Source organism: Orbicella franksi, chromosome 4 (genome assembly GCF_964199315.1).
Source record: "Orbicella franksi chromosome 4, jaOrbFran1.1, whole genome shotgun sequence".
In the NCBI taxonomy this organism is placed as follows: domain Eukaryota; kingdom Metazoa; phylum Cnidaria; class Anthozoa; order Scleractinia; family Merulinidae; genus Orbicella; species Orbicella franksi.
In genome coordinates, this window is record NC_138148.1 from 30,902,301 (window position 1) to 30,920,902 (window position 18,602).

At 38.5% G+C, this 18,602-nt stretch overlaps 1 protein-coding gene across 2 annotated transcripts; it reads left to right on the forward strand.

The window, feature by feature from the left end:
• Nucleotides 1–980: 980 nt before the first annotated feature.
• LOC145483925 (uncharacterized) lies at nucleotides 981–18,262 on the forward strand. Of its 2 annotated transcripts, none has more exons than XM_081462491.1 (6): nucleotides 981–7,651; nucleotides 7,790–8,130; nucleotides 12,577–12,798; nucleotides 13,432–13,959; nucleotides 14,300–14,846; nucleotides 14,996–18,262. In XM_081462491.1, the coding sequence occupies exons 2-6, from the start codon at nucleotides 7,813–7,815 to the stop codon at nucleotides 16,504–16,506; spliced, it is 3,126 nt and encodes a 1,041-aa protein (XP_081318617.1). In that variant the 5' UTR covers nucleotides 981–7,651; nucleotides 7,790–7,812; the 3' UTR covers nucleotides 16,507–18,262. The 2 variants fall into 2 exon arrangements, with proteins under 2 accessions (XP_081318617.1, XP_081318618.1); XM_081462492.1 differs by having other exon boundaries at nucleotides 981–1,608.
• The last annotated feature ends 340 nt before the right edge of the window (nucleotides 18,263–18,602 follow it).

An 18,602-nucleotide genomic window follows, 5' to 3' on the forward strand; every position in this document is an offset into this window, starting at 1 on the left:
ATTACTTGTTTCCAGATGTGAAGAGTTTCCATAGAGTGAAGGCAAATAAAAGGGTCCAATGACAAACATTCGCACACATCATATGTTGTTTAAAGATTATTGCATTCAATAGCGTTTATAAATTCTTTTACACGTCGTTGACCGTGCCGTTATAAGCTTTCAAATGTCAAAGCAACTTTGGGTTCCAGGAATGTTGGGTAAATCTTTCTTATCCGTTGAAAACGTTCAAGACAATCACACAACCTTTCAATAGGGAAGGATATTCCTCAGCTTTGCGTTCGTCCCATGACGCGAAAATTGTTTTTAATGGATTATGCCTCCTTGGTCTCTAGAAAGGGAAGTGAGGTAATGGCGGGGGCTATCTATATAGCATTAGTAGAATTCTACTAGTATACTAATGCAAATGCTGCACTCTGATTGGCTGAGCTACTCGTATACTATCAGCCATTAGAATGCAGTGGCTAACAGTCGTCAACGAAATGTCGACGCTTTTACATTTTTCTGAAGTTTTGGAGGAACATTTTGTTGCAACTGGAAAATTAAAATTCTTGAGACTAACCTGAGAAGAGCATAAACGGTTTCTGACTTTAAAAAACTTGAAATGATTGAAAACAAAGTTGTGCGCACGTAAAACGATTGCAACTGAGTTTCCAATGACAAAATTCAGTCCGTGCAATTCGTGAAGTTTAATAACACGTAAAGAAATTATTAGAAACCGTTTTTTGCGTTTAATTCAGTTAAAATTCTACTAAAACAATTAGATTAATCGCTCTGGATTTCTACGAGGTGATAGTTGATTTGGCCGACTACCACCTCATAGAAATCTGGAGCTCATAATGTAATTGTTAAATTACACCGATTGGCTTAATAATAATAATGACGGGGGCTAGACCGATGGGCTTGATATGGTGAGGCCACACCGGGGCTAATTACCAAAGGGTGGGCTATCGCTAAAGGGACGTTGCGGGGGGGGGGGGGGGGGGGCTATGACTGAAGTCAGGGAGGGTTTATGAACATACAGCTGGTGGAGAAAACGAAACACGGGTCAAACAGCTTACGTCAATGACCGCCAATTATCGTATTTTCTCTTTTCTTGAATATTGCAAACGACTTGTTAATAACAACTTGTCAAAAGGAAGCCTTTGAACGTAACGACCTGATACTGAAGCATTTGCATGCTGAATATCTCCATGGAAAAGAGAAAAACCATCGTGTCCTGTTTTTGTAATGCCACTTTGCGAAGTTTTTTCAGTATTCAAAATGGCGACAAGACTGATCTATAGCATAATCATACTTCTGTGAATAGTATTATTTTTCGACCATCAATTCAACTGCGATGTCACAGTTAAGTTTGTATTTAGCTCTTTAGTGTTTTTAAGCAGCAGGCCGCCATATTTACAAATAATGCATCAGCTTTGAGTAGATCGATCTGTGTCAAAACAGTCTCTGCGTCATGTAACATACGTCAAAGTTGCACCTGCTTGTATTGTTTGTCTTCCTGCGTTTTTAATGAGTCGATTAATCCTTCGCGTTAACGCTTCATAAGAAAAAAAATGCACATTTAGGCCTAAACCAAATTCAGAACCAGAGAAGCAGTGTTCGAATGAGGTAAGGAGCACTATAAGGTGGGTTTCAAATGCGGAGTTAATTATTTTACTCCTTAACTTAGTGACACATGTATGCTAATTTACTAAGCAGCAAGACACTTTACCTTTTCATTCTAGTCCGGGTTTGTGAATACGCTTATCTGGCTGTGAAATGAGCGCAGCATGCAGTTGCTTAAGTCTCGCTGTCCAGGGAAATGAAATAACAGAGGAATACTGATTGAAAGGCGTGCATGGTGTTAACGCTCGACATTTCTTTCTCCAGTTTGGTCGGTCTCCGAAAGAGTCAATATTTTGTCGCCGAGTTAATGATTGCATAGTAAATTAATCACAACCATGCTTATCAAGAGCCAAAAAAAAGCGCTGCACATTACCGGACAATAAAATCTATTTATATTTTTATCCAGAGAGTATAAATTTTGCATTTTATATCTTTACTCTAATGTAGAAACGTGTTCGATTTCAAAGAAAATTATTGCTCAGGCACCAGTCTACAAATGCAAATCGCCAAATCAGGAGTTATAGTACCAGGTGTTCCTAGCGTAGAGCGAGGAAACTGGGCATGAGAATTGCGACAGTTTGATCTTCGATGACGAAAAGTATTCGGAACAGTTCGGTCCACGAATTCTTTAGCTTGAAAGCTAACCAAATTAGCAAAGTTTATGCTAGTTCTCACGAGATAACCAATGAGTCAAATATGAGTCCAAACTACGAAAACACAGACAAAACTATGACTACTAACGTATAACAACCAGTGATGCTGAGACGAACACCTCAGATGTTGAAAATATCAAGAATCTTCGTGGACGGGACTCAAACAATATGCAACTTTGGATCAAGAGGATACTCAACGAAGCAACTTGAATAATAAATATCTAAGCTCATGACGATTAATGATTGTGATCCATATTTTAACAAAAGGTCGTAACATGTATATATCAACAGGCCCTAAAAGCAGATCATTTTATCCCTGTAGCCGTTTGTCACTTAGGCTAACGCGTTCACGAGTTCTTATTTCTGTATTTCTTCGTACTTTCCCGCCACCTTCGTTCAAGGCATTAGATATTAACCTTAATTGTCTTCCAATGATTGGACAGTCGGATTGGAGTTGTGAATAATAACCTGTAAATTTCAACTCGATCCTCACTGTGCACGTTGTTGTTTAATCGTTCTTTAATCAGCAGCTCCCTGTTAAATGTTGCTGAAAGAAATAGCCCTCCGCAACTGACTCTGCACCAAGACACTGAAAATCAGCTCTTATTTAATTACATTGGCCGCACATCAGAAGGTTACGTGTAATTCGGTCGAGAGGCTCAGAGCAGCCTTAAATTCAGGAAAATGAAAGGTGGCTCTGAACCCATCAGAAAGAATCTTTTTTTGTCTTAAAAACTTGTTTGCCAATGATTGGGGATTTAACCCTATCATTGGTAGTATATGCAACAATCATTGCAACATCGCTTAATATAGTATTGTTCCGTTTATACGAATACTAATCCTTAAAAAAAAGTCTCCTATTATTTACTGCAAATACTTCACTAGGCAAAATGAATAACGAGTACTTAGAGAAGACTGGGCACTAGTGTAGTTTTAATGAGGTCCGGATGATCGTACTTCAAAATTAAATTTCAGAACTCTACATCTGCAACACAGATTTTGAGCTGTTTTCTGAAGTAGGAAACTTTCAGGAAAACTTATTTGCCTTGCGGTCTGAACTACATCAGCAGCTCAAGATGGCACCACAATCTAGAACGTTTATAAACAAGTACAGAATTATTCTTGTCGTCGAGTTCAGCATTCTGTTTTCCAGCTGGAGTTCTTTTCCCTCAGTTGATCACGTAAGCTGTCGTGCAGTTCGGACTTATTTTTGTCGCTCAATTCAGAATTATTTTTCATTTCAAATTTCAGTCAGACATCTGGTTGAGAATTGCGTGTCTCTCTTTTTTAATCTTATCTTGTTTTTGGAATGATGGAAATCGTTTCTGGCAAATTTTCTGTGACCATATTGTCGCTATTTGGTTTGATTCGTTTTCACGTTGTGTTCAGAGTTGTTTGTAGTTCAAATGTAAGCGGCTAAGAAAACAACCTTTGAACAAGGTTGAGCAAAATATCGTAATTTGTGGCGAGCATTTTCGAGACAGCTCTGGTTTTCTTCCTACTAACAACGCAGAGTTTTTCATTACATTTTTTACGCGCCCCTTGTTCATATCTCATGCAAGACTGTTTTGAGTGACTTTATATCATCACCGACAACAGAAAAATGAGCGAAACTGAATATACGAATAAAAAAAAAAGGGAAAAAGTTCGACTTTGGTTGATCTAAAGTAGCTAAAGAAAACATTAAATATATGCCAAGATAGAGAAGATATTTCAAGGATTAATCTGCAGCAGGTTTTGTCAAATGATAATGTACTTTTTGCTATGTTCAACAAGATGGCGCGCTCTCCTCCGGTTAATTCAAATAATAGCTTGTTTCCATAGAGACATCAATATGTTTTCGTTTAGATTATAACTGCGAAGTCTTCTTAAATGCCAAAGGTTCACCGGAACCCTTCTCTGGCTTTCTTGATTATAATAGCGCGATACGTTTTAAAGGACTTTCCTTCCGTAGTTTCTTTCACATCATTAATGGAGCGCTCGAGAGAGCTCATTTATTAAAATTTCACGGAAATTTAATCAAATATCCCTTCAAATAAATAAACGTCTGGCTACGCAAGACAAGCGTAATAACCAAAACGATTACGGGACAGCGACACTATATTTCGAAAATCGCAGCATAAATAGACCCAGCCGAAACTTTGTACAAAAGCAAAACTGCCTCCATCCTCACAGCTCTGTTCAAAACATAGGAAGTATTATCGTCTCGAAAAGATAACTTCCTCTTCTAACACCAAACCATAAATAAATGTAAGATCACTTTTTTGATCGTTCGCATCATCTGTTCACTAAACTTCTAGCGAGAAAACTTTAAACGGTACGAAAATTAGCTAAAAATATGAAAGAAAGTCTGTACCATACCCATTAATATATTTTTTTTTTTTTCAGTTTCCGTTTTCAAATACCTGAATTCTCCTTCTGGACTACCATTCATGAAATTTTGTTATTATGCAGCTTGACAAAAGTCTCCCATATAAGTCGTTATTGTTAGCTCCGAGGGGTAAAAAAAAGCTCAAATCGTTAATGAGATCCGGCGACTCACTTCGCTAAATCCGGTAGACATAAGAGGCTTTCTTCCCACTTGTTACTCTCCAGATGTCAGACTTATGCAATCGGAATCACGAGCGCTTTCAACATGATAAAACCAGAAGCATTGTGGCTTCGAGGGAATTGAATTTTGAATTATTGGAGGACGTGTTTCGGCTCTTTGAAGAAAACAGTCTAATTACATTCAAGTTCAAGCTAACTTGGTACGATCATCGCACATCTTGTTCGATTGGAAACCAATGCACAGAGAAGATGTTAGATGGCTTGATGAAGACAATGTTAATCGCTTTCTACGTGGTATGTCTCGTTTATTAAGGTAAGATTTTGATGATTTCATACGATATTTTACGAAGGAACGTCCTTTCCTGCCAAAACAAATTTACAGACAGACGGCTGAACAGGCTCAATCTTCAAAGGAAACAATCACCGCATCATGTCAGCCGATAAAATAAGCTGATTTAAAGATCTTCTGCGTTCGTTAGGTCAATCTTAAATGTTTTATTCTAGTCAGCTAAATGCTCAATGTTCCAACTGCAGCAACACGCGAAATATTATACCTTGGTCACAAAAGTATAAAAAGGAAAAACACAAAATAATTACAGCTTTACAACATGCAAAAAAACAATCCGATTGATTAAGGTAGTGTTTTGATTGTTCGAGATTTGAGTAGCCCCTCAAGAGAACTTTGAGTAACACGACAAGCAATATTTCATTCGTATTGAAATGTTTACAGGATAAAAATCAATCATTTTCAGGAAGTATATGCCATGTTTTTCCGGTAGATTTGCGTAAAGTTTCTGTAGATTAAATATACAACGGACACTAATAATATAAAACTCGAGTTTTCCTCAGTATCTGTAATCAGTTTCTCTACACTCAAGAGTATCCCAGCCATAGAACATCTGACTAAACTGAACTCAAGACTCAATAACGGGCACGATGGGGAATAAATAAAATATTCTAAACGACGTTGGTTCTTTGTTGTATGAAGAGCTGCAAGAAAACGTTTTCGTATCAAAACTAAGTGAAATTTACTTTGTGATCTCGCCGACCTTTTTCAAGATGATATTAGACATTTTCTACACCTAAATCTTAGGTCAATGACCCAAACCTTATTACGGTTTTGTTTTGCAATACTTCTTTCACGTTAATATATTTAATACTCTTGGGGGTGGTGATGACTTGACGGATAGCATTTGTAAAGAAAATCTGCGAAACTGTATCTGATTTCAATATGGAGCTTGAAGCATTTTTGAAATTCTACCTACATCAACAGTAGCACATTAAACATCTTATTACTGACGAAATAACTCAATATATGCCACAAATTTGTATATTGAACATGTTTTCAATATTGCATCGGCGTGGGTCGGATTTGAAAAGCATAAACAGATTACCAGAAAGTACGAAATGAAAGCACAGTTCTGTGATGTCATTATCGGATCAGGGACCTGGGCATAGAGGCGTTACATTGAATTATCTCGTATATGTCGCGCATGTTATCAACCAATGACACGTCAGCGGTCTTGATAATTTCAATGTAACGAGTAAACTCTTAATCTAACATACACAATATAAAGTCCTGTGTATTCTTTTTTCACAGTACAATTAAAGAGGCGCTACTATGATAGGCATACTTCGAAAATTCAGAATCCACTGCAACGCACATTTACACGTGGAAAGCTGGAAAGATTGTTGAAGTTTTGTTTAAAACTGGCATATTGGTAGAACTAGGTAGTGCCATCATCATCAGTTACTCAAAAACAAGAGTTCTTGAGTGCAAAACTCTGCCATTGTGTCTCAGTAAATCTACTCAAACTGAAGACAATTTGCTCTCCTTTCTTGACTGTTTCCTAGGTGTGCACGTTGTTTATGAGTAGCAGTACTCGAACAGTAACCACTGTTTTGATAACAACAACAAAAAAAACAAAATGGTCGTGACAGTGTTCATTTAAGGGAATCATCAAACCACTCCCAAGCCCTGTACTGTAAGGAAGGCATCACTCTGCTTCTGTAATTTGAAGGTTAAAATTAGCCTCATTTTCGAATTGGCACACTTTTATCAAACATTATTCCCACCTTCTCGATGCGTCTCTGATCGATGAAATTCAACATTAACCACTGCATTGTTTCGTTGATGATTTGTTGCTGTTGTTGTTGCTACTGTGGCTGTTGTGGTTGTTGTTGTTGTTATTATTATTATTGTTGTTGTTGTTGCTGTTGAGGGTGAACCTTAAGAGTCGTTAGAGTTATTATTCAGTCATACATTTAAGGAAGTTGAGAGGCTTGCTTAGACGTGACATTGGCACAGGTTAACTGACACGCTCAATTACCTTAAAAATACACTCAAACTATTATGGCGATAGCTATATTGCCCTTTACGCGGGGGCAAACATGTACATGTTTCAATTTGTATATTAAATTTTATCAAAACCTCTCCCTAAAACTGTTTGAAAAACTGATTAAAAAGCAATCATGCAGTGAAAGCTGGACCGGATTACTATGCTTGACATAAGCAATAAAATATTTGCGACAGTCATCGCCGGCGGCGACAGGTTTGCCGCTAAAAGCGGAAAGTGATCGGGTCAAGCGAATCTGATTGTCAGTGTCATAATTTTGAAATATCACCGTCATCTAACAACGTCATAAGACCCGGCGTGATTGGTCACTGACCTAAGCGAACTTCTTAATCATTTCAACGAATACAGCTTGTAAAAAAGAATAATTTAAACTTTCGAAAGCGTTCGAAGCTACCAACGTTGAGAGCGCTAAGTGTAATGGTGACGCAGAAAAGCTAAAAGCGTTGTTCTTCGCGCTGAAATCATCTAAAAATATACTAAGACCAGGTAAGTAGCGGAATTTAATTGACTCTGAAACGGCGTCGGTGGAATGAAAAGGACCGAAGAAAAAGCTTAGTGTAAAAACGTTAGTTTCAGTTCAAACACATCATCTTTGCTTAATATTAAGATTTCTTTTCTCCACAGAAGGCGATCTGACTGAGCTGACAATGCCTTCTTCTGGCAGAAGTAAGAAGCGTTCCAATCGAGTTGTGATAAACGTTGGTGGAGTTCGGCATGAAACCTTTCTAAGTACATTAAAAACCATTCCCGATACTCGACTCTCTTATCTTGGAGAACATCACACAACCGTAGCCCGGACACCGGAGTACGATGCCTCTAAACAGGAGTACTTCTTCGACAGACACCCAGGCGTTTTTTCGCAGATCTTGAACTTTTACCGCACAGGAAAACTTCACTGCCCTTCAGACGTCTGTGGCCCGCTGTTTGAGGAAGAACTCGGCTTCTGGGGTATCGACGAACAACAGGTAGAAAATTTCCCTTAGATTTTTTGCTCTGAGTAACTATGCCTGATAACGAGAGACTGATAAACAGGTCCGCTAAATCACAAAAGGTAAATACACACAGCTGAAGCGAAGAAGATTTTCGAGAGCTCGAGAAGGATAATTCTATATCATCTAAATCTTACAAAGTAGATAAAGGCTAGGCAGTAGAGACTCGATGAAGGCCAATAATGATGAGTTTGTGTATTATTCATTTTTTCACCTGCAATTTCATGACATCGACGGTTTGAACATGTAAACTCATATTGCTCTGTTTAATTTTCTTTCTTTAGTCGATTCTAGAATTGTCGTTCGTGCTACACTATATTATGAAACTAGAATTTCAATTTACATAAAATGTTTACTCCCTAAAGAGTCGATAAATCGATTTGCCCCAATGAAATGAACACAACTCATCCAGTCTATAGGTTCGACTGACTCTATAGCCACAGCTGTGGATAACTATATTTCAAAAGCATTGCTGAAAACATGGCGACCTCTAAAGTCTAAGCATGATGGATAAAGGGCGTCTTTTCGCTTATTTCACAGCGGTTGGTAGCGATTAAGCAAACTTTAATCGAGATCTAAATATTTAACGCACGCCAGACAAAAATTTATTGGAAGAAAATGGGTTTGGCAAAGCATTTAGCCGTCTTAACACTCTGTATTATTTTATCGTCATAAATGGGCAAATGCTAATATGTTTAGTTTATCCTTAGAGATGGACAAATGCTAATATATTTTAGTTTATCCTTATAAATGGACAAATTGTTAGATATTTTAATTTGTTGCCGCGGCGACAGCATATTGGTGAAACCGAGCTTTCAATGACACATCAACGTGGAAAACTAACAAATTATACTCAGCATGTTTTTTTAAAGACACCAAGAGAAGACTGCCTTGCTTGCTATTTTCTTCGACATAGCGCTGCTTTCGAAATGTCTTCATTTGGTTTTAAAAGCTTTGCACAAAATTCAAGAACGGTTCTTGTAAATTAACATTGCGTTAAGCACAATAGTTTTCAGAAATCGCACTTACTTATGAAAGAATAGAGTATTAAGATATTATGATCTATTCAGCAACATCGAGTAGCCATTGTCTACTAGGCATAGAACAGCCTTCCTACAGAGAGGACAATTATTCATGGTTTTCTTTTCCTACCAAAGATATTAATAAAAATGTTGTCAAAATTGACTTTCAAATGAGCTGCAGGAGTCATCATCTAATGGTCTTAATTTTAAATCCCCTGCTGGCTGCTTTCTTTTTCCGTTTTTTCTCTTCTGGCCACATCTTCAAGAGTGTATTATTAAAGTTAAATGTATTTTCCGTTTGTTAGTTTTATTCTCACAATGGTTCAAAACGCGATTGCGTGTCAAATTCATGTATTCTATTGCTAAAATCGATATTCATAAACAATTTTAATTTTTAAGCGAGATACTCCAACGCTTTGAAGCAGGTGTATATTAACGTTTTTCTCATCTTCCATTCGCTCAGCGACGGAAACAAAAAATCCTACACATAATGCACGTAATATTTTTATAACCAAATTTGGGAAGTATATAGGTTTCATAAAAGATGAACAACAACAAAAATTGACAGCAATTATCGGGTCTAGACGTATAACTCAAGACTCTCTTCGAATTAACCTGTCATTCTAAATGCAAATTAAGGTTACAGTGGGCTAAACATTAGGTTTGTTTACTAAATTCACCGACAGGTCGAGATAAGATAATACTTCCCGTTATGAGAAAAGCTTACACAAGGCTTATAACAATCCGCGTCCAAAAGAGATCAAATTCAGGATTGTTTTCGCTCATTAAGTTTGAGAAATATCCTTAGTTTATGGACATCAAAGTGTGATTTGCAACATCGATGTGTTGAGATCGAATGACAACTAATGGAAACTAACTAATTCAACAAGCGCTCAAGAATAAAGTCAGTGCGTTTATCTATTTTATTTTATTTTGTTTTGTTTTGTTTTGTTTCATTTTATTTTATTTCATTTGAGTTATGAAATGCGTGTAACAGTAACTCTTAACAGTTTTGAACCATTCTCTGCAAATGAGATATAATTACTTTGCAAAAGATTTCGAAGAACTTCCTCGTCGTTAGAGAAATTAATTGCAATTTAAAACAGATCGACCCTGCACCAACGGATATGTCAGGTTTCACAAACGCTCGTCACTAGAATACTTTGAATAAGCTTAATATGCAAAGGTAAAACAGTTTCCCTTTTTGGCCTACAGAAAAATAAGAATGAATTAGAAAAATCAATTAACGCACGAAAAAAGTCCAAGCTATATAGATCAAGCTCCTCACTTAAGAAGGGGTCCGACCAAGTTGACTAATATAGTCTCGGATGACAGTTGATACCAGTCCTTATTTAAATAAATTAAAAGCATCACGAACAGAAATGTATGACAAAGACCTCCCTAAATGGCTTTCCGAAATAAACACCTTAACTCAACAAGACAAAATGGTAGATCATACGGTTTCAAGTACAACAAACAGACTTTTCCTTGAAATGAACTTCAACCCTTCCCCTTCTTCTCGATCCGCTACTTGTTTGAACAGTACTCATCTGGCGCTTTCCAGTATTTGTAGACAATTGGAATTCTCTGGGAGTCGCGTTTTCAGATAGCAAATCGAGAGTGAGGCGCGTTCAGCAACTGCACTGTTGTGCAGTGTAACAATTGAAGATATTTCTTAACTCTTGCTAATAGCTTTAAATTACCAAATGTGTTAAGCGTGCTCACAAGTTGTATATAGTGTAGTTATCAGTTGATAACTGAACTTACTACGGAGTACGTGTTTAAGTGTCCTTCCTCCTTCCTTAAGTGTCCAACTGCCTCTTTCAGTATCGCGACGAAGAGGTTTTGTTCTCATCCTCAAAATTTTGTGAGGTCACCCCTACATCAACTTCGCTCTTTTTGTCAATACAAGAAACCAAGTTTTGTCACAAGTTCATGATGAATAGGCTCCGTTCGATATATCAAAATTCTAACATGGCTCTGAGGCTTTCAAGTCGAAATTGCAAATTCTAAGGTTCTTTTGTCCCTCAATTCCCAAAACACCTCCAAATAGACGTTTGTCCCGAAAGCCTCGGAACAATGTCAGTATATTGATAGATCGAACGTGGCCTATAAGCATTTTGTGTGCGGCCCATGAAAACAGTGAAGGACAATTGTTTCATGGCTTGTTGTTAAAGACATAGTGCAATTATCCAATCCAATATCATACACTGTACAATTTTGCTGCTACTTACAAATCATATTCTAGCCGCTTCGTTGTTTCATAATATTTGGTCACTCGGTTGAAAGCAGCTGTTCGGAGTGACGTCAAATGCTCGGGGACCTGTCATGTACAATTGTTTCTTTCGGGATTATAAATTAATGGCAGCGAAGTTATATTGAACCGAAATGAGTTTTTTCCTTAATATATTGCTATATCGCCCGCGGCCTTCAGAAAAAGTATTGTCCATTCATCTTTGTTCTATATCTCTATAGTGAAATCACGTTCTTCGAAAGAAAAGTGGCAAGTGTCATAGGCAAAACGAGCAACGAACCCACATTTTAAGATCAAAGGAACTATTGTGGTTTTGTACGACAAAAAAAGCGTTAAAAGTTAAAGTGGCATGGTTTTAATTTACAGTTAGCGAATGAATATGCAAACGTCCCTTTTAATGTAAAACGTACGAAAAAATTAAATTGAATAGGGGATCTGGAAATTAAAATATCCAAGGTTGTTTTTTTATGAGCGGGCTTAGGTTAATACTTTGTGAAAAACACACTGATTGGCATTCTGTAGCTCCATCGATCTCAAACCCTCTTCAGTGTATTGTCTGTGATCAGCAAGTCACCAGAATGTTAATTCCGTCTTGCGTAAAACATCAGAATTAAATACTTTACTTATCTTGAGGTTTGGGGGTTTTGGGACTCAGATTTTTGTTCATGTTTCGTGGAGGGTTTCGGACCGTTTCGTAACTTCCATCTATGATATGAAATGGATGAGCAGTTTTATCATTGAAATGCGGGTTTCTAGTGATATCCAATATGTCCAAAAATCCGCCTTGTCTTAAGCTAAGTGGTCTGACAGAATGTCAGTATAACATATGAAATAAATTACTATATTTTGTCCATTTCGACTTTTCCGTGCAATTATCCGAACATTTCAATTATTAGCTAAATTCAATAGGTAAGCAAGCTAGCATGGTCGATTGTTGTGATATATCAGAAGCGGCTGCTGCAGACAAAAACAGTATAAAACCTAATGTTCATGTTTTGTTGTTGTCTTTATTAGGCATGCATGCTCGTCTAAGTTTTGCTTTGAATTGTATTCAGCATGTTTGTCTTTGTTTTTCTTTTTCTTTTTCTCTGTAGCGTAACTATGTTACTCCTATCCAGCTTTCCTTTATTTCTTTCCTCTAAAAAGGTTGAAACGTGCTGCTGGGAAAATTACAAACAACACAAAGAAAAACAAGAGAAGCTCAAAAATTTCAAGCTTCCAGGATTTGAAGAGAGCCAAGAAGACAAATTTTTGTCCAAAGATTCGGGTCTTTTTGAGGATGTGGATGATGTGCACTCGTGGTGGTCTCGATATCAGCCCAAGGTCTGGAAGAGCCTTGAGGAACCTTATACTTCATTTTGGGCAAAGGTAAGAAAAACTCACTTTATTGGTTGTCGACAATGGGGCAGGGGACGAAAATACTGAACGATGGGGTAAGGTAAAGTCTTGGCTGAAAGGAGTATATTTTCTACTGTTACCTGATTGAAAAACAGACGTCATGTTTGAAATAAGGAGTTTTCAGGGAAACACTGCATTGTGTATGACATAATGTGCGCAACAGTAAGTGGAAATAACTGTAAATTTCGTCACGTGGTGAAAGAGTTCAGGCAGCGAATTTGTGTAAATCTTGTAATGTGAAATAAAAATCGAAAAATTTTTTATAATTTGTAACTGAAACGGAAAAATCACTAAATTTGTAAGATTTGTGGCTGCGTTCAACCCTGGGCATAATGATGAACTTGCATTAATTTTCTCATTTTTGAAAAAGAAAAAGTTATAAACAGGAGCAAATTAATGGTTTTTGATAAGCTATTTATCTACAAAATGGCAATAACAAAATCAGTGGGCTTACGTAAGCCATTTAACGGTTGCCTCTGATTGGTTTGAAGTCATTGCAATGAAAGTGCTTTATTCTCAATTCCAATATACTGAAAAATGTATTGACATTGTCGGGAGACATTAGATGTGTAGATCAACACAATATCGCTTCTTCTTTCACAGATGGTTGGAGTCGTGTCATTTGTCGTTTTCACAGCCTACATCATCAAATTTTCTTTGTCGACGCTTGAATACTTCAGCGACAAAACTGCTCCTCGATACATTGCCTTATCAGTGACCCACCTCATCTGCGTATCATGGTTCACCATGGACTTTGCTCTTAGGCTCTTATTTTCTCCTAATAAACGAGCCTTCGTAAAGAGCCCCTACACTTGGACGGACCTGATACCGCTGGTTCTTTTATACGTGTTCTTTTTCCACCCGTCGTTGGAAAAGATTCCATTCTTGGAGATGCTAGTCATGTTAAAAGCGGCACGTATTTTCCAGCTATTTAAACTGTCTTACGTTCTTCAAGTGCTTGTCAACACTCTTAAGGCGAGCTCCTGTGAGCTGTGCCTGTTACTAGTATTCATGGGATTCGTCATGGTAGTGTTTGCCAGCTTTGTGTATTTCCTGGAAAGACACGAGTTTGACAGTGACTTCAAAAGTGTGCCCGAGAGCATGTGGTGGGCTGTGATTACCATGACAACGGTGAGTAGACTTGTTATAGAGCTTCGTCATATCAGCTGCTTGATTCTTGCGGTTGTTTTAATAACGAACGCTTTAATTCATCCCATTGTCAAAGAACTGACCTCTTGTTCCCCTAAAATACTCACGCTTTCCTATAGTTGACCAACACTTTGAACTTCGCTACCTCTACAAACAAAGCTCGCCCATGCAGGTGGTAAGAGCCAACCATAAATGAGCTATTCTTTCTACGTAAGATGATGGTTGAGACAGTCAGAGTTTCACAATGACGAGAGTGCAGCATGGCGGTAACCTAGACGCAACCAAGCTTTAGTCATAAAAGCTGTTTGCCTTTACTCTACAGGTTGGTTACGGCGAGGTATATCCTCGCACGTGGATTGGAAAGACCGTGGGAAGCGCATGTGCAATATGCGGGGTGCTGGTCATTGCGTTACCAGTATCAGTGGTCGCAAGTAACTTTTCCCTCTTCTATACCTACGCCAAAGCGAGGCTCAACTTACCACCCAAGAAAAGGCGAGTTGCTTTCTCCCATGCTCTCACGTCCATGCACAATCAGAGAACACAAGGAACACCCGATGACGGAGCGCATGCCAGATTTACGTCACTGTGCAGTGAGAGGCAAACAGAACGAAGCTTTCCCTCCGAGATCTCGATAAGTTGTTCGGTTACTCCCAGGGGAAGTTTAAAGAAATCCTCTTTCTGGTCTCTCCGTTCGATGTCGAGGTTACTGAGGCCTAAGAAACGATCCGTAAGCCGAAGCAGATCATTGAATTCGGTGTTTTCAGATTTCAGGACCCAAAAGAAAAGATCTACAGAGGGAATCACCTTGCGATTCGAGCCGCCCTCTAGGGCGCCGTCGGTGACTGACATACCAAGGGATCAAATGGGAGGTAAATGTAATAATAATTCATTAGCAATTTGTTACGAGTTTCCGTAAAATTTCACCGGGGTAATCAGTTTTTTTTAACCGTTTCTCGTTCAATTGGGATTATACTGGCTCTTATTTATGATATAGTTCACTTGTTTAACTCCCATCCAGGTTCGCTACCAGATGAAAACGCCTTACTTCACGTGCCAATGGGAACCAAAAGAAAAATTTCAGCTAAAGAAACTCCGAAAGAAATCCATCGGACCCCGCTGATAAACAAATCGCTTTACCCACTACACCTCAGACGCGGCGCCGTGTCACCAGCGTCTTTCAGCCTCAAGAGCGCGTCCACGGCGTCTAGCTTAAACGCCTTGCCGCGAGGCTACAATGAGCTATACAACGCCTTGAACAGTAAAGGACCGATAATTCTTCTGTCGGATCAAGCCAGTGTGCAGAGCCTGTGTTCGATAAATTCCCGAATGACTTGTTCATGCTCGAGTTTGAGAACCGCGGGTAGTGATGGGCTTGCTAATACCGACGGGAATCGAACACGGTTAGGGAGTGATGGTAGTTTAGTGTACAGCCCGACAGAAAAGGTTGACGGGACTCAAGTAACTCTAAGCGTCCCCGTTGAGTGTCACAGGAAACGGAAAGACAGCAGCGAGAGTCGCACTGGTACAAAAGGGACCGAGAACAGTCACAGTCTGCCAGCGACGAAAAAGGGAAAACGCGAAAACGACGCGACTGATTACAGTAATGACAGAAATGAAACTGAGTTTAAGCCTGTAGAATTCGTGACGCTACCACATGAAGCGGAAGCCGGCAACAGAGGAAAACGTGACGGGAAGCTTGTAAATTCACAGGTAGATCATGGAGAAAATGCAAGTCATGGACATAGTAGGAAGAATGAAAATATTGTAGCTGACAATCAAAACGTCAATCAAAGTCAGCATTACCAGGAAACAATGAGCGAAAATACACCAAATGAGGATAATTCACCAAGTGAATTTACCATTCCACAAGCAAATACCCCGTTTGAAAAAGGAGACGATTTCAAATTACCTGTTAAACCTGTTCCTGTAATGGGTAGGGCTGTATCAGCTTATTCCATCATGGAATACAATATTGGTAAAAATATGTCACCTAGAAACGGCGAGAATCAAGCCGTGCATAGCAACTCTAAAGTGTTTGACTGTAAAAGTGAAAATGGCCCTAAAGGTCGACGACACAGTGCCTTCACGACGTGTCATGACAATAACGCTTCCTTGGTGAACCGACGAAGGGGTCGTCTGAGTACAGGTTGCATGAAGGAACACGTGACCGAGTGCGAACCGCTGATCAACGGAAGTGAAGTGCAGGCTCACCCTTGTGAGGAGCTTGATGGGGACAAGGAGGAAGAAGATATTTTTATCTTTCAAAGCGATCAAAATTTTCAAAGCGGGAAAAGACTCCGAAAGATCGGGACAAGTGACTCCCCGCCAGGTTTCATTCAAGAAAAGCATCCCTCGTGGAATAGCAACACAAATACGGAGGGTAACCATGGTGATGAGGACTTGAATGATGAAACCGGGATTCAACCTTGTTCGGAATCACTCAACAATGATTCCGCGTGTAGCAAGCTTCCCAGTATAAAAATTCAACATGACAATTCCTCTGAGCACGTAAGGACATCCCGCGTTTGATATATCCCATAACTTAGAGACAGTCAACATGAAATTGTTTTAACCATTTATTTATATCGTATTCTAGCCTTGTTTCCAACTGGCTAGTTTTTTAAGGAACTGACAATTAAAAAACTTCGTGTTTTAAACTAAGTCAAGCAGAACGGTAATGGATCTTTTTACCGATGTTACGCAATATCAACAATTTTTCATACTTTTCATTTTTTAGAATGAAAAGCACGAAGAATTGATAGTATTGCGTAAAAACAACAAACAAAAAAACCTCCATAGATCCCATATTCGTATTCTCATTGCTGGACTGTAGCTTGTAATGAAGGCTCATACGGGGAAATGTCATTAAAAAGAGATAAACGTCATTTGCATTTAACAAGACTCCCCGTATATTAGCCTCAGTTGCACGCTAGTTCCAGTCCAATGCCGGGAATACGAATATGCCCTATTTAGTGAATAAGCGAAGTTTTATAGGAATCCGCTGCAAGGTCGTGAAAATACGGGACCCTAAACTTGCAAATTTTTACAAAGAAACGTATGCCAAGGGGAAGTGTCAGAATTTTTGGTTGAATGAAAAGCGTCCTTGGTTTTCTTAGCGCACCGCGCTGGGCGCAGATTTCAAAATAACTACGGCTGAATGTCGTCCAGCTTTAATTTTTTCATACCTTCTTGATGAATCCATACTCAGTGTTTTGAGTCATACGTCAAACTCTTCGACAACGCACCGTCATGTTACAACGGTGTGATGTGACGTCACAGACACTGTGAGGTCACAGTCCAAAAGTGCTTCCCGTCTGTGCTAACAGCATCTTACACAAGTTCCAGTTATTATAAAAATGTGAAAAGAGATCATGCACTCAATGAACTATTATATAAAGTTAAGAATCTCATTCGCTGCTCAAATGGCAAGAATACTGTATTCTGGTTAACACAAAAACAACGAAAAACAAAAAACAAAAAAAACTCAGTTTGAGTTACAGTTATTTTCATAGACAAAGCATCACTATTCTGTTTTGATGTGTGACGAAGATGTATTACTTTTAGTTTTATGAAACAGTCTTTCTCGACTTACGTAATTGTAGTTTTTCTACCAGTGCACCTGCATAACCCAGAAATAATGAAATAAACTGAACAAAATCTTACCCTGTCAAGAAAGTTATCTTCTGCAAAATATAAAAAAATGTATATACCTTCTGAAAGTGAATTACCAACATTGGGTATGCGAAAAACATTGAAGTCAGGCTTTTCATTAACATATTTTTTTTAACAACTGGACTGCACGTAGGAGTTTTCCAAAAAACAAGGGCGTGTACATGTAGTGTATCACCCATCCACTCGTATAAATTTTCCGCTTCTGTAAACGGACGTTTTGAGTACGTTTACGTCTTTCGTTGGCACACGAACGACGACTGAATGTTTATGTAAATCTATGTTTTGGTAAGACGCTCTCTAAAGTGAATAAATTCATAAAGAAAGGACAATCTAAGTATTCTCGCTTGTGGTCGGTATTCTATTTCTTTGACGTAATATCTACAATCTCTGTTAGTGAACGCTGAAGTCACGTGAATCGTCAGCCTCGCACTAGTGCTATTTAGATTGGTATATTTTTCAGCGCTTTATTCGTTTATCGTTTACGTGATGAGAACAGGTGTAAATGAGACGAAAACGGTGTTGTTCTATGCGTGAATAGATAACAACGGGAGAACCAATCAGAATTGCGTATTTCTAATGGAAGCCACAGAACCCCGTCTGTTTAATATATGATGAATTTTTTTTTTTTGCTCTACAAAGATATGAAAAGATATTTAGTCTGATAAAAATTGTTTTCATTACATTTGTAAAGCAGAAAAACCCCAGAGCATTTTCCAAAGGCGCTCCTAAAGATTTCTCCAAATTAAATAAGTAAATTGTTTCTAGAAAAAATTGATCAACGTAGAAACAAAAAACGGAATTATACCTGCTCTACAAACACGATATACGTGCTCCCAAACGTAGTGTGCGTGCTCTCCACACCCGGCAACAGATTCGACACTGAGACGAGTTACATCTAGTTTGAAGTAAACTAGTTGCGCGTAGTATACCTGTTATGTCAAATCTCTCCTCAC

Excerpts from the sequence above, each read along its gene's own strand:
- LOC145483925 (XM_081462491.1), top strand. The coding sequence starts at position 7,813 with ATGCCTTCTTCTGGCAGAAGTAAGAAGCGTTCCAATCGAGTTGTGATA. Across the intron at positions 8,131-12,576 it reads GGGGTATCGACGAACAACAG|GTTGAAACGTGCTGCTGGGA; the intron begins GTAGAAAATTTC and ends TCCTCTAAAAAG. Across the intron at positions 13,960-14,299 it reads CTGTGATTACCATGACAACG|GTTGGTTACGGCGAGGTATA; the intron begins GTGAGTAGACTT and ends TTTACTCTACAG.